Here is a 15130-nt window from a genome sequence, read left to right as displayed (position 1 = left end):
ATGTTGAAGATAACCACGCAATTGAACATTGTACAATATGGGACATAACAAGTAAAAAAAATTATACTTGCAAAGAAATGTTTTACTTCTAGAACGTATAACCTGATACACAACAATGATGCACAACTTGACACACAATACTAATAAATAAAACAATGCACAATACGAAACCTATAGAAATGTACAATGTAAATGTAGAATCTACTGTCAGAATCAGGATATGTATTTATACTGGAGGAATCCGATGAGCTATAAAGATATTTTTCACAGATGTCCAGTTGGGGCGGGTAAGAATGTAACAACAAACAATACAAAAACATGATAGGAGTGCCAAGTACAAGAAAGGTAAACAAATTACCCAAATACATAAATGCACGACATACAATTGGAATTACGATTAATACGCACAATTTGTAAGACAATTACATTATTCCAATGCACAACAAAAATGTACAATATAATGTTCAATTAAAATGCAAAATATGGAATATAGCTAGAAAAAAACCCTTGTCATGTTCACCCCCTATAAATGAGATAAACCTAATTTAAATACACAAACCTCGGTGTACGAATTATGGCCTCGTAGGCCGACTTCATTATTCACAATTTAAGTGTGAAAATATAATAACATCTCTCACGAATGCAGTTATCTTTGGCACAGAATTAATGAATAGAAAAGGGCTCTTCGCTGCTTAAATTAAGGACCCCTTCTTAATAGTTTTGGTGTACGGGAGTATGGGAAGCATCATCGAATTCATTGCTTAGAAAGATTGAGCGAGCATTTTTACATAGGATAAAATTATGGATTACCAGAACATGAATGATTGCATATATAAATATACACACTTGTAAAATTAAATGCATTTCCCTTCTGGGGGTGACAATTTCCAAATGATGACCATCAACTTTAAGAACAAGTATATTCATAATAGGGTTTTCCCCCTTTTTTCTGGCAACAAAACTGAAACCTTTTTACAAGGAATCATGTGTGCATTAACCACAATACTTGTGGTCAAAGTGCAAACAAAAAAACACCGATAATATATGCATTGTCCTTGAAACTGATTGGTCCACACCATCTTATTCACCCTTGGACGGATGATGGGCTGAGCTGGACTAATCCCCGACAGTGTTCAAACTCACGGACTTGCGGATGAGCCACTCGCTCTAACCACAGTACAACGGGCTCATATCCACAAAAGAATTATACCGAATTAATACATTATTATTTATTGTCAATGTTTACCGATGCTCATATATTTTAAACTGAACTTCTCATTGTAACACATTCCTGCGGAGGGAGCTGGTAGGAACGTTGGGTTGCTCGGTCAATGGCCAGGGTCAACGGCAGCGTGGTGTATTCCGCAAATATGCCCGACTGAGGGCGGGCACAAGCTGGCGTGAGTAGGTTAAACGTTTAGTTTTATAAGAGCACCCAGCCCCACCCCTCCCACCCAGTCCCTCCCCACTCCTCCCACCCAGCCCCTCCCCACCCCTCCCACCCTCCCCACCCAGCCCCTCCCTCCCTCCCCACCCAGTTTTATAAGGGCACCACGCGGTGACCAGCCCCACCCCACCCAACCCAGCCCCACCCCACCCAGCCCCACCCAGCCCCTCCCCTTACCACCCAGAACCACCCTCCCCACCCAGCCCCACCCCACCCAGCCCCTCCCTCCCCACCCAGCCCCTCCCTGCACGACGGACATAATAATCCCCTGTGGGCTGGTGTAACCAGGAGGTTCCTACCAGTAAAATATTCATTCATAGCATCACTTGCACTACCATACACTACTAATATTACGGTACTGCCAAGAAGCATGCATGCTGCCGGATGGCATTATTCTACCCCAGCTGGATCTGTGTGACCGTCTACCCACCAACAAATCCTGCTAATTTACACATTGCAGACAGAGCCATGAGCTCCCTGCACAGCAAACACGGGTACAGCTGAACAAGGAGGCAGAACTGAGAAGATTTAATAGTCAATGTACGTGCACAGGTCTAATGTCAGTCCACTTCTGGATACACTTTCCGCACCATATAGGTTTGCGGGGCTTATTTGATCATACTTCACCACTCTTGTTAGTGCAGGTTGGTGAAGGCCAAGAGCATAGACGTAGATGGATAGTATAATATAACACAGTATAATCCCCTATATCAAACCGCCAATTCTATATTTTTAATGGTACTACATGTACATCAGAAGACTACACATCTCTCGATAGCACCACTGTTGACTTCCCATACAGTCGTACCGATATTGTAGATGGTCAGTTAGAGATAACTAAAACCTATTATAATTCCTTTCTGGCTGCTAAAATGTAGCCAGTAAAAAGTGGTTGTCATACAATATACAGGGTGTTTCAAAAATATGGACCAAATTTACCAAAGCAGTCTATTTCACGATGGCAACATGTTACAATTACACAAAAAGTTACAAACGGTTTAATGAGTTATCACATTTTACTAACCATTTTATAAATGCTCTATGTGCCCTCCACCTGCTGTACAGAAAACATCGAGACGATAGTTGAATTAGTCCCAAACACCTCTCTTCTCACGTTTTCCTCTGAGGTGCGTGGTCACCCTGTGCTCTTCCCTTACATAAACAGCCTGTTTCCTCAAATTGTCGGTAGAAACGACGAATGCTCTTTGACATTGGCGGATCAATGCCAAAACGCATTTGAAACGCACGCTGCACCGCAATTATGGGTTCAGTCTTGCTGAACTGCAGAACGCAAAACGCCCCTTGTGTTGCGGGGTCACCATCTTGTGAATGACTGAGACTAGGGGCTGTTTGTGTGCTGGGAGAGGCATCTAGCGGTAATCATTTGAAACTCTATGCCCCGCCCTTTCAAATGGTAAGAGTTTCATTCATGGGCGGTTCGTGGTTGCAGAGATATAGCGATTTCAAATAGGGTCCATCTTTTTTAAACACCCTGTATAATCTTATTACCCCCACCACAGCAATGTGAAATTTCCAATCCAGGGTCTACCAATAGAAACTGAAACTGCGAAATTAATGTTCTCGAAAATGGAAACACTTTAATTTCACCGATTAAAAAATGTAATGTAATACAACAAAGAGTCGGACATTTCTAAGTATACTAGATTTGTGTTTCTATTTAATTTATACCTGATGATGATTGCTTGTGTTGCAATCGAAATGTCGTATGCTAGTATTTTATTTTATTTATTATTTTATCTTGATACGCGACTTTACCGAAAGAACCAAAGAATAATTCCTGCAGTCACGAAAGCTCCAAATTAAGTTTGAACCACTTCTACGGGGAAGTTAAGTTTTTTTTTCTCTCTCTCTCTGGGTTTTTTCGTTGCTTGTGTATCGGTCTTCGTGTCCGTGTTTTTTCAAATTTCACTTAACTTCTAATTTAGCAGTCTTTGGAAGAACGTAATCAACCAGGCTATGCGTTAATTGTGTGTTGACCGACCCTCTGTGTTGCATTGCATTACATTTCGAAATTTTGCTAGGTTATTTAATTTAGTGTGTCTCTCTCCCTGCCTCCTAATTTTTTCAAGCTTTCGCACCGTACCACTCATCGTGCTACTCATTGACATGCTAATTTCTCTACCCCCTCCTTCTCTCTCCGCCCCTGCCCCCCCCTCTCTCCGTCTTCAGGTGAAGACGGCTGCTTGCGTTGTAGCCGAAACGTCGTGAGAATTATTTTATTTTATTATGTTTTATTTTTATTATTTTATTACTTCCCTTTGACGTGACTTTACCGAAAGAACCAAGAAAATGACACTTGTGATTATTTTTAGTTATATTTAAACAAGGAACGTCTCCCCCCCTGTATAGATTGACATGTACCAATTAATGGTCTTTCATGTGGATATGTACACTGTAATATTAACTTGTGTATTCACTTCATGCAATTTCCAGCCATTCATTTACATTTCAATGCAGAACCACTACTCAAGCTGCACCCTATCTTGAGATATTCACGAAATTAGGCGATGCCATACATAAACCTTACTGTATTGCACATTACTCACACAATGAAGTGTGGTGTATTGTGCACGCCAGTTCTTTGTGCTTACCAGAAATGGAGCTTTTTCACTTGCACTGGCTTTACGCCACAGCTTAGCAATCTGTTTGGCTCTTGTGGGCCAGTCTGCACATGCAAGAACACAAGTATACAAAGAAAAAAGGGACACTGCTTTCATTTAAACTATTCCTTCATATAAAACAGCACAAATATCACGGGTTCCACCCCCCCCCCCCCCCCCCCCAATTACTCGAGTCCCCAAACAAAACCCGCACATGTGCATGTGCAGACAACTCTCCAAAATAAGCAATGACTCACCAGGACCCTACTTTATTTACTGCCACATACTGGACATCCCCCAAGTCTCCCAGGTAGGCTTTTAGCACACACAACAATCGCGGTAGAATGATTCTACCCCAGCAATTCGAGTCACAATTCAGGATCAGGCCTATTTAAGAACTAAATATTTTGTTTAAATATTGTAGTGAATGTTAGTGCCTCTAGCAGCTAGAGGGATGACTTGAACAAATTTTATTTTTAAAAAGACAATTTTAAAAGCATCAATTCTTACACAAGGTATTTACTGCATATATCTTTAGCTTAAAAATCCATATTATCTGACAAATCAATGGAATGTCCCACCCTACACAAGTGTAAATTCATGTGATTCACCAACTCGTGTCTTCAGAGCTCTTGATTGCAGATGTTCTAACACCATAGGCCAAGGCATCCAAATTTGCACAAAAGATTCTCTTGGGCCATGGCTGAATTTACTTATCGAGACATGGGGAATAGTTTTCAAACCATGAGGATGAAAATAACTCGGAAAATGGGAGCAGCTCGTCCTGGGCTCAGCGGTGTTAAACATTGTGTGCCGAAATAAAGAAGGAGCATCGCCTGCTCACGCGTACCCGGGTACTCGGTTTTCAGGTTGGGGAAGTTGATGTTGGCATACAGCACAGGCGAAGTGGTCGCCATCTCGCCCAGCAGCTCGTCCTTCTCCCACTTGAGGATGTTGCGCTGGTTGTAAGAGAGGCCGTCCCCCTCACCCTCTCCGGCCACAGCTGGGGGCGCTCCTGCCGCACTCCATGGGCTGGCAGGGTTGGAAGAGGGGCTGAACGAAGACACCTTTTCCCTGCAACCACTGGGCGCACACATCCACAGTATACAATAAAAATTGTGATTAAAAAAACAGCATGGAAATGGAGAAGTCATCAGACTAATGTAGCATTATTGCTTATTTATCGACAAAGAACTTGAATTAATATAAAAAGTTGAAAGATTCTCCCAGATGATACAAGCACTTTGGTGATGCCTGTATACATTGGCATTCTTGAAAGCCTGCAGCCACAATATTGCTATATTCCTATGGCATAGGATGACCATTTTTGGCTTCAGACATTTGCACTAATTTTCAATCATTGCCCCGAAGTTTAATTGCAATTATTGCAAGTCAAGCAGACTAACTAGTGCCACCTGCCCAGATGAATATAACGATGGTCTCATTTATCCAGGAAAAAAGTTGTGTGTCAAAAAACTCTTTTTAATAAGGGTGCCTTTTCTTAAGTTATTATTAGGATAATTTTCCTGACAAACACTGCATTTTTGAGATGCTGTTGACACATTTCATTTTTATATTTATCAGGAAAGCCACTCAAAACATGAAGAGCAACATAATGCAACCAGCATTAGAGATTATGTGCACATGTGTACAAGCTGGCAAAGGGCAGATGAGTGTGGGCAGATGGGTGTAGGCATAGTGCTCCGAATGATCCAATTACTTTGGATGTGTAGAGAGCGCAATTTCCATCCATATGAAATGGTATGCCGACACATTTGTGACTTATCAATATGGAATTCAAATTAACCTTTTAAGAATACATATTTAGGACAATCTCCCTAATTATATAGAACAAGCAAATATTATAATATATTCTCAATATTCTGAAATACATTGACGCAAGTATAAAAATAAGCTCTTAAGATCAAAATGGTTTAGGGATAACTGGTTCGCCAATGCCAGATCTAGATTATTCAAATCACATCTTTGCATGGCCAAAGACAATCTAATTTACTTTCAAATCACCAGACGATGACAGTGGCTCCTTCAAAAGCTTACTGAAACAACCAGTGACACACGTGGCACTCACTGACATGAAAGATGACATTGCAGTTTGCTGAATATGAACACACATGTTGAAGTACAATAATCACATTGTGGGCTCTTTTTATATGTTGTTAAAAAATGTATAACTCTATAATTTTTGGACAGCATGCTTATACTTATAATTGCATTTATATTATCACGACTTTACAGCACTCTCAAACCAGTTAAATGCTCACTGGGAAATCAACTCTTCATATTCACCTATGTCCATATAAAATATATTACATAACGGCTACAGTATGCCAAGCTCTCTTTTCCTGTAATGCATCAGTCTTCCAAAAAGAGCTGACAGCCAATGTCAAATCATATTTATACATTTTGGCTTTTTTTATCACTTATTTTAGTACTTTATATATAGGCAATGAAGTGACATGCTCTCAGGGAAGTTTGCTCCCCTTGAAACTAGATTAATGAAAACGGACTATCATTTGACAGCCAAGATTACAACAACAAACAACAATTTTGAGATGACAAACAACACAAATGAACCCAACTGATGAAAAAGCTTGGTTAGAGGCACTCACAAACACCAATTATAGAAAAAGCCTGTGTGGGTGACGTCTCACCTAAACTCTGGGAAAGAAGCCTGTGGCATCATGGGCGAGGGCTCCGAGCGACCAGGTGCGGGAAACTGTGAAAGTGCTGTCAGGTTCCTTGCTGCACCCAGAATGCCTGGGGAACCACGTAGCACAGAGAAACCAAACGTATCACGGAAAGCAGGGTTAATAGCCTTGCATTACTCTAAATTGACCGATTGAGAAAACATACATTTTTAGGACAGTGCACATAGCACCATGACACTGTAATATTACAGCATGGCTATGGACAATAAGCAGTTCTCAAAGTTCTTATCTGGGGAACAAAATATAACATACAAGATTTTGAGGCGGCATCTGTGAAGCCATTTCCGAGTTTGTCGATTGTAAGAATGCTTTTTTGACCTTGTGCGTGAAACAGAGTAAGCCAGTCATTTTTTTGTAGAAACGTTTTTTTTTTACTAATTATGTACTTTCAAAACATTCTTTTAAAAAGGTAACATTGTATGGCTGCAATGTTATTTCCTGTTTTTGCTCTTCCATTCAATTATTCCACACTTTCCTAAATTGTACATTAGATGAGTGCACGCGTGCACACGTGCACACACACGAAAGCGGTCAAACACGCGTGGGCATTGGGAGTACCGTGAGTGTTCTGGACTGGGGGCTGGGGTTGACTTCCCCCTGCTGGGCTGATTGCAGAAAAAAGGTCAGCCACATCCTTCGCTTCAATCTTTGCCAGCTCTGCAAAGGGAGAAGCCAGCCATCCATTTGTCATTATTACTTTGTTAATTATCTGGCCGAAGAGCACTCTGGGATAACAAAGATGATTGGGAGTTCAAATTCTTGTAGAATGTATGCTAAACATATTGTCATCCCTCTGGGTTCTGTAGTATATATAATATCTAGAATTGAAGTTTTCGTGACTGCAAGGATCCTTACTCTTTGTTTTTTTCGGTAAAGTCACGTAGGTAAAAAAATAATTTAAATAAAAAAATGTTTAATTAAATCACGACGTTTAGGAAGCAACACAAGCAACCGTCATCAGGTGTTGTGACTGCTCCAGCAAAATTACAGACGCCTCAGTAATTTTAATTTAATTTGTTTTAATAAATTTTTTACCTACGTGACTTTAACGAAAAAACCAAAGAATATATATATGATACTTTGTAGGAAATCCACAACCATTGTCCTGGAGAAAAAAACTAGTTCACAAAATTCGAACTTTCCACCATTGGCTCAGGGCTACCATTTGGAATGTGCAGCACCCAATGCCTGTTTGAGCATAAAAACACCGCGACTTTATGAACTACACTGGATGAGCACTACTGAACTCGACGTACTTTTATCATAGACATTTGCTTTAACAACAGCTTTCGGAAACACTGCCTTCAGAATTATTAAAAATGTCCGGCATGTGTGAAAGAAAACACTAATGCTCTTCTGACACTGTACAGAAAATAAGGTTCAACCATTACTGACCATCGGTGACGATGCGGTCGAGGTCGGAGGTGCCCAGCAGGCTGTCGAGTGGTTCAGGTCGCAGCTGTTGGCCACGCTGCGTTGCAGCAGCAGCAGCAGCAGCAGCAGGGCCCTGGGCAGAGCTGCTCTGCTCATCTGGTATGGAGCCCAAGTCCAGCCCGGCTGCGAGAACAACACAATACAAGCCATTAGTTAAATGCCACGTTCACAACGCGAGGGTGGCAGGCGGGGCGCAGCAAGGCGGCAGAGGAGAAAATTTATCTTAAAGAAGGAGACATCAATTGTGCCAAGGTTCAACGCACATGCAAGAGATGCTTAGAAAAAGATCAACCTACGATAGCAGCAGAAGCAGAACAGACAAAAGCACAGCAAATACAAATTCACGGATCAGTGCGCTGATATGTTTTATAGTGTGCTCGGACGAAAATCAACTTAACAAAACAATCGCTTGAATTATTTGAGCGTATGAAGATGTTACCTCCAGAGTTTAATAAATTAAATGGTTTGAGTAACGCTACATTGTGCATTACTGTGAACCATTTAAGACAGAAAAAAGAGAAGAACCAACCACTTCCACAAAATAATACCATGCTTAAAAAAAACGAAATATAAAGAGTTGGAGAGTGCTGCTGGCTACAACTAATCCAGTGTCTCCACAGCACAGTAAATGCATACAGGAACCTTGCCCAGCTGACTTTGTACCAATACTGCTATAAGCCACGTTCCCCATCGATCCCATGTAACTGATTGCAACAAAGTTTAAAAACTAACACGATGTATGGTTTGAACAAGGCAAATAATGTCAGAGTCAACCATGATGTCAAAACCGTACGAGGGGTCAGGTTGCAGAGCCCCCTCGCACTGTTTCTCCCAGTCAGTGGCCATGCAGTATGAAGATGGGCTGGTTTGAAAGTAGTGGAGGGGATGGATGGAGCTTCAACTCTGGGCAAATCGATGCAGGTCCAGCACTCACTAAACTATGCCTTGGAAACGAGGCGTAGGAACGGTACAGAGCGGGGGCAACGAGAGTCGGCGCTCTCCACTAGGACACACACAGCGCCAGCTGCGCAACCCAGGGCGCTCTGCTCTCTTACCGAACAGAGAAGGCGAGTTCACGAGATGAAAAGAGTCTAAATCGGAACCTAGAGAACCCAAACCAAAAATGAGTGATTATAATTATGAGAATGGAGCAAAATTCAGCAAAAGGCAGAAAGTAAACATGTATAATAAAAAAAAGCATGCACAACAATGAGAGAGGGTGATCAAGCATCATAAAAGGAACCCCTTACTCGTAATGACAACATAACAAGTGGTTCAATAATTAAATAGAACTATTAACAAACACATTCCTCCTGCGGAGGGAGCTGGTAGGAACGTTGGGTTGCTCGGTCAATGGCCAGGGTAAACGGCAGCGTGGTGTATTCCGCAAATATGCCCGACTGAGGGGGCACAAGCCGGCGTGAGTAGGTTAAACGTTGAGTTTTATAAGGGCACCACGGGGTGACCAGCCCCTCCCCACCCAGCCCCACCCAGCCCCACCCAGCCCCACCCAGCCCCACCCAGCCCCACCCAGCCCCACCCAGCCCCACCCAGCCCCACCCAGCCCCACCCAGCCCCACCCTCCCCACCCAGCCCCACCCTCCCCACCCAGCCCCACCCTCCCCACCCAGCCCCACCCTCCCCACCCAGCCCCACCCAGCCCCTCCCTCCCCACCCAGCCCCTCCCCACACAGCCCCTCCCCACACAGCCCCTCCCCACCCTCCCCTCCCCACCCTCCCCTCCCCACCCAGCCCCTCCCCACCCTCCCCTCCCCACCCAGCCCCTCCCCACCCTCCCCTCCCCACCCAGCCCCTCCCCATCCTCCCCACCCGGCCCCTCCCCTCTCCGCCCAGCCCCACTCCTCTCATTTTTGGATGCACGACGGATGGACACTATAATCCCCTGTGGGCTGGTGGAACCTAGTGGTTCCTACCAGTAAAAATACTTACAAATAATAATACAATGGTATGAATTGACGCTAGGGTACTTCAGTTAATGAAGGTTTACATGTATGTTCCTGCTCCACTGCTATCCGTGAAATCAACAACTATGTTCCACTGACCATATGAGCAGCTTTTAACCACTAAACATTTTGGCCCCAAGGAACTTTTTTCATTTATTAGCCAATGGGTGGCACAGCCACCCCAGTGCTGGTCTCCTGGACAGCCAAAAACGTCCTGGAACTCGCCATGCAGGACAGTAATTCAGTAACTGTCTCATAACAGCGGCCACATGAAAGGACATCGAGGCAGAGCTCTTGCCACCATGCAGCAGGCTAATGCGAAATGCACAATCTATTTTCAGACCTCATCGAAACACTGGAGATTACTCTTAACAAAGTAGATGCATTATAAACCGCATCCGCGACTAATGCTAACCAAACGGGACGGCTGAAGTCCATGCTACCAAATATAATAAGTATCCATAGCATTCACATATCAAGAAAAAAATGGGATAACAATACAAGTGTTATTCGAATATACTAAGGGATCTGGAAGACTATACTTTTAACCAAAATGTGTCTACCACCTCTATACATGTGCGGTTTTGGGCGCAGTTGGCTACATATGCCAAGTCAGAGCCATCTTTGGCAGAAGCAATACAAATTGGTCCCTTTGGCAGGAAGGATATAGAAATCTTAAATTGAAATCAGCTGCTTGCTAAATGGCCTGAGCAAAAATGGTCCATGCAAAAATGTTGTTCTTAGCAAGTAAAGCATCCAGTGCTGAAACATGTATTTTGAAATTTACTTTGCTCAGTCTGTGTTAGCCGCTGCGGTCGTGACGAGTTTCGTTTTTCATTCCTGTTGCTGCTGTGCCCATGGACCGTTCCCGATCTGCTGTAATGTGCACTAATACCTACTTCATTGAAGGCGATATTGGCATGTAAAATAAAGATCGATCGATTGATGTATAAAATATACTCTTTGGTTCTTTCAGTAAAGTCACGTACAAAGAGAAAATAACAAATTAAATAATAGCATACGACGTTTCGATTGCAACACAAGCAATCATCATCAGGTATAAATGAAAGAGAAAACAAACCTAGTATACTTAGAAATATAATGCAATACAACACAAAGAGTCGGCTAACATAACAGTCAACACCCTACCTGAGAATGGAAGAACGTAATCAATCATACAGTAAATTTAGCTGTGACGGTCCCACTTGATGACGGAGACTTGTGTTGCCTCCGAAACGTCGTGATTTATAATTTTATTTTTTATTATTATTTTACCTACGTGACTTTACCGAAAAAACCTAAGAGTATGAATCCTTGCAGTCACGAAAGCTTCAAATCTAGAAATAACAAACATTTGACTCATGTCTGGTTCTTACAGTGGCATGACAATCCAAGCAAACCTTTAGAAAAGTTGGTATTGGCCTCTACTTCAGGACAAGGGAAGATGCATGCCTCTCCTATGGACGACTATCTTTACAAGAAAGACATGCTGTGTTGGCACCCACACAGTATGATAGGCCAAAGGCATTTAATTACGACTACTGTGATTTGTACATACGAGCTCTCGGCTGATGCACCATAATGCTGAATACTTATCTAAGGGTGACAGGTTGGGGGTGCAAAAGCTAAGTCCTGGAGAAATGGTTGGTCTAATGCAAATAACGCTAGAGGCCATTCAAGATATATTTTTATATGTTCTTTCAATGACAGGCATGGGTGTCTTTTGGTTCAAAACTGCATAAACATCTGGTACCAATGAACATATTCTTCTTTGCATTTCTAACACAAGGCCTATGATGGTAACCTGAAAGAGGGCTATCTTCAACTGGAGCAACCTATCTCTGAGAAACATGTGTCTGGCACTTCTGTATGAGCAATGAGATTTACCAGTGCATCAGTCTCACAAATTAAATTTTGGACCTACTTTCAACAATGCTTCCTGTACGATGGTCAGAAACGAGTTCTAGTTTTGCTAGCCTGCGATGGGAAACATTGCTTGAGAATATTAACCTGGTTGCAAAGTCCAGGACATGAACCATTCTAGGTGTGGGTCCATCTCATTGAGACATCTAAGACAAGAAAATCCTGGCCGGTGTTGCACTGGGCTCTCCAATGTATGGCCATCAAAAAAACTTATTCTGGTCTGCTTTCACCATCGTGAACACCTGCAGAACTAATTAAACACGAAAGGACACCCAATCAAGCTGGTAATAGCACTTCGCACTCAAAGGTACAATCATCAACTCTGTCCTTTTCTAATTACATGTCAGATCTATATATATAAGCCCAGAAAAATCAGCTTTTCCATGACAATAAAATTAGGCTATATTTTTACCACAAAAAATGTGCGTGAAAAAAGCATTTCAGGAAGTCAATGGGGGATACTTGTGTATAGATAAAATCCCAGATTAAAACAAGGATCTGTAATATGGGATAGTTTTTCATGGTGTGTTTTCATAAATATCTTGAAATTCACAGCTTTCTGACTCTCCCTCTCAGAGATACTTGCTGCAAATGCCACCTCCGTTTGCAACCCACAAATGCAACACAAAGGATTGCTATTGGGAACGGCAAGGCCACCTATCAGTCTTCGGGATTAGGGAAGGTGATAGAATCACTACTAAGAAATGCAATTTTCCGATGACCAGAAAACTTTGAAATGTCAAACCTTCGAGGACGCTTCAAATAAATGTCCTCCAAGAAGCCAAGCCAATTGCTTTTTTGTACATTTTATCGCTGTGACAGTGCCTAGCAGTAGCGCGTTTGCGGCTTAGAGGTTTGTGGTTAAAACCAGCGGCCACCCTGGTTATTACAATCGGTGTATTTACCATAAATATCTGTGCCGTCTGCTTCACAGTGGACGTCATTTGCTAGAAAGAGTAGATAATTGTGTGCCGCCTGTCAGGGGTCAAATTTGAAAAATGACCTGCAAATTACTCAATTGGAATACAGAGCAATCATCACCTCCTACTGCAAAAACCTGGCAAAAAGTGTCATGAATCATATGGCAATTATCTTGGGTAAAAAGAAGTGTAAAACACACACTGGTACTTCGAGATAAAAATCTGACAGAGAATGAACACAATGAATGTACTGGAGCTCGGTGGTTGATGCTATTCATCTTCACAAGACCACAGCGTAAGTATCATATCTGGGGATTTCTTCGTGTCTAGATTTTCCCAGGCACTTGCACTAGAGTGGGTGGACCAAAGGTCAGCTAGCTCGTGAAAGGATATAACCAGGGGCCAAAAGGTTTTGGACTGAAAGATACCCATCTGAACAATGCCTGAATTGCTGCAAGAACAGACTGCAGGGAAGCTGGAAGACATGATGATTGATGCTATTATGGCCTCTTTATTCGCTTTATTTTTTATATGTTACCAATAACAGGTGAATTTAGTTTGTCACCTGTGGTTTCTGATGACTTTCTGAGACCCCCTGATAGGATGCCCAGGATCTCATCACTGGACAGGACCTCGGAGAGGGCTGCCAGGGGGTCCTCAGCTGCTCTGGGCACTGGAGAGCACACAACCAAGCACTCGGCAAGAGCAAGGGACAACAGGACTCTGCCAGCACACGTGAAATTCCACACACAGCTCTCCGTTTCTCAAACGCTCCTCAACAATGCACACAAAAACTAAAAAAATGCTCTCCAAGCATTCAACATCGATTCTAAGCTTAACGAATCTTTATGCGATTCCAGTATTTCGTCCTCTCTCAGCTCTGCAGTGTCTTCATTATCAACCTATGTTTTCATTTATGCACAGCTGAAGTGCTTTCGACATGTTTCTGCATCTCTATAATTCTCTAAATGATATCACCAATAAATTGCCTAGATAATCTTCATCATGGACTTTCAAAGCTTTGTACCTATGTACTACTGTCTTTGAGAACAACAACCTCCTCTCCAGAAAACACTGCTTTAAATCTTACAAACACGTCACAACAATCTCTGAACGGTTAAAACAATTATTTGCTAATACTATGCCATAGGGATGGCCTTTCATTCAATGTCCACATATTTTACAATTATAAGTTTTAATCCTTGGATGAATCTTCTCTTTGGCATATAGAGTAAGCATCCTTTTTAAATTCTCCTTAAACTCTGGTTGTTACTGTATATTATACTTGTAGATCATACGTTAATGTATTTACATTACTTACCTTACCAGAATCCCACAGCCTTCACACCACATAAGCAAAGCAACTGTTGGGAATGTCGAGTCATATTTGCAATGCTCCCAGCTAATATCAAGCATGAAATAACAATATGCATGCATGACCCCCTGTATTGGTAATTTTTCACATGCTTGGCCAAACAAAAAGTTAATTAAAGTATGGACAATAGACCACTGAACAACTTCTATGCGAGTTGATCATTTCTTGCACGTCCAGAGGCCTGGACCGCATTTGCGTATTGCGAAGGCAGCGTGTTTTGGCTCACCCTGCGCCTTGCCCTGGTCCGTGGCCGTGCCTGCACTGATGGGAGCTGACGTGGGGCAGGGTTCCCGGAGACGCTCGGCTTGCACAGGAGTTCCATCGTCCGTGGGCCCTGCCTCGTCTCTGGCCACCACCTCAGGGGTCTCCGACTGCGCAGGGGGTGTGGGTTTCTGCTGAGCGCCCTCGCTTGGCTGTGCCGACTCCTCGTCGGAGAAGAGATCAAGGCTGGAGCGCTTCTCTTTGCTTGTGTCTAGGAGCCCCTTCCCAAAGAAGGCCTCCTGTGGCAGGAGCCAGAGAGAAGGTAGCAAATGTCAGTATGGTGGTCCATAAAGTTCCAATACAAAATCAAAACATCACAAATAGTAACAGTGTATACAACCCTATATATTCAAAATTACCTGTCTCCCAAACACACACAAAGGGAAATATAATATTCAGGATATGGGTTTCACCATCATAGACAAAGTATGCAATGCAGTTCTGTCATGTACACTG

At 42.6% G+C, this 15130-nt stretch overlaps 1 protein-coding gene across 9 annotated transcripts in view; it reads right to left on the bottom strand.

Annotated features, from left to right (window-relative positions):
* Positions 1–15130, bottom strand: part of KMT2C (lysine methyltransferase 2C) — a 177061-nt gene that overhangs the window by 33055 nt on the left and 128876 nt on the right. For 8 of the 9 annotated variants that reach the window (XM_078617795.1, XM_078617848.1, XM_078617983.1 and 5 more), the window contains 7 exons: positions 14640–14913; positions 13604–13711; positions 8193–8354; positions 7356–7454; positions 6741–6846; positions 4919–5151; positions 4060–4133 (listed from right to left, as the gene is read on the bottom strand). In XM_078617795.1, the coding sequence (XP_078473921.1) occupies positions 4060–4133; positions 4919–5151; positions 6741–6846; positions 7356–7454; positions 8193–8354; positions 13604–13711; positions 14640–14913 (1056 nt within the window). The remainder of the gene's footprint in view (positions 1–4059; positions 4134–4918; positions 5152–6740; positions 6847–7355; positions 7455–8192; positions 8355–13603; positions 13712–14639; positions 14914–15130) is intronic. The other variant, XM_078618045.1, reaches the window with a different exon arrangement.

The sequence above is a fragment of the Lampetra planeri genome, chromosome 1, assembly GCF_965212315.1.
Source record: "Lampetra planeri chromosome 1, kcLamPlan1.2.h2, whole genome shotgun sequence".
Classification (NCBI taxonomy): Eukaryota; Metazoa; Chordata; class Hyperoartia; order Petromyzontiformes; family Petromyzontidae; genus Lampetra; species Lampetra planeri.
This window is presented reverse-complemented; position numbering and strand designations above follow the sequence as displayed.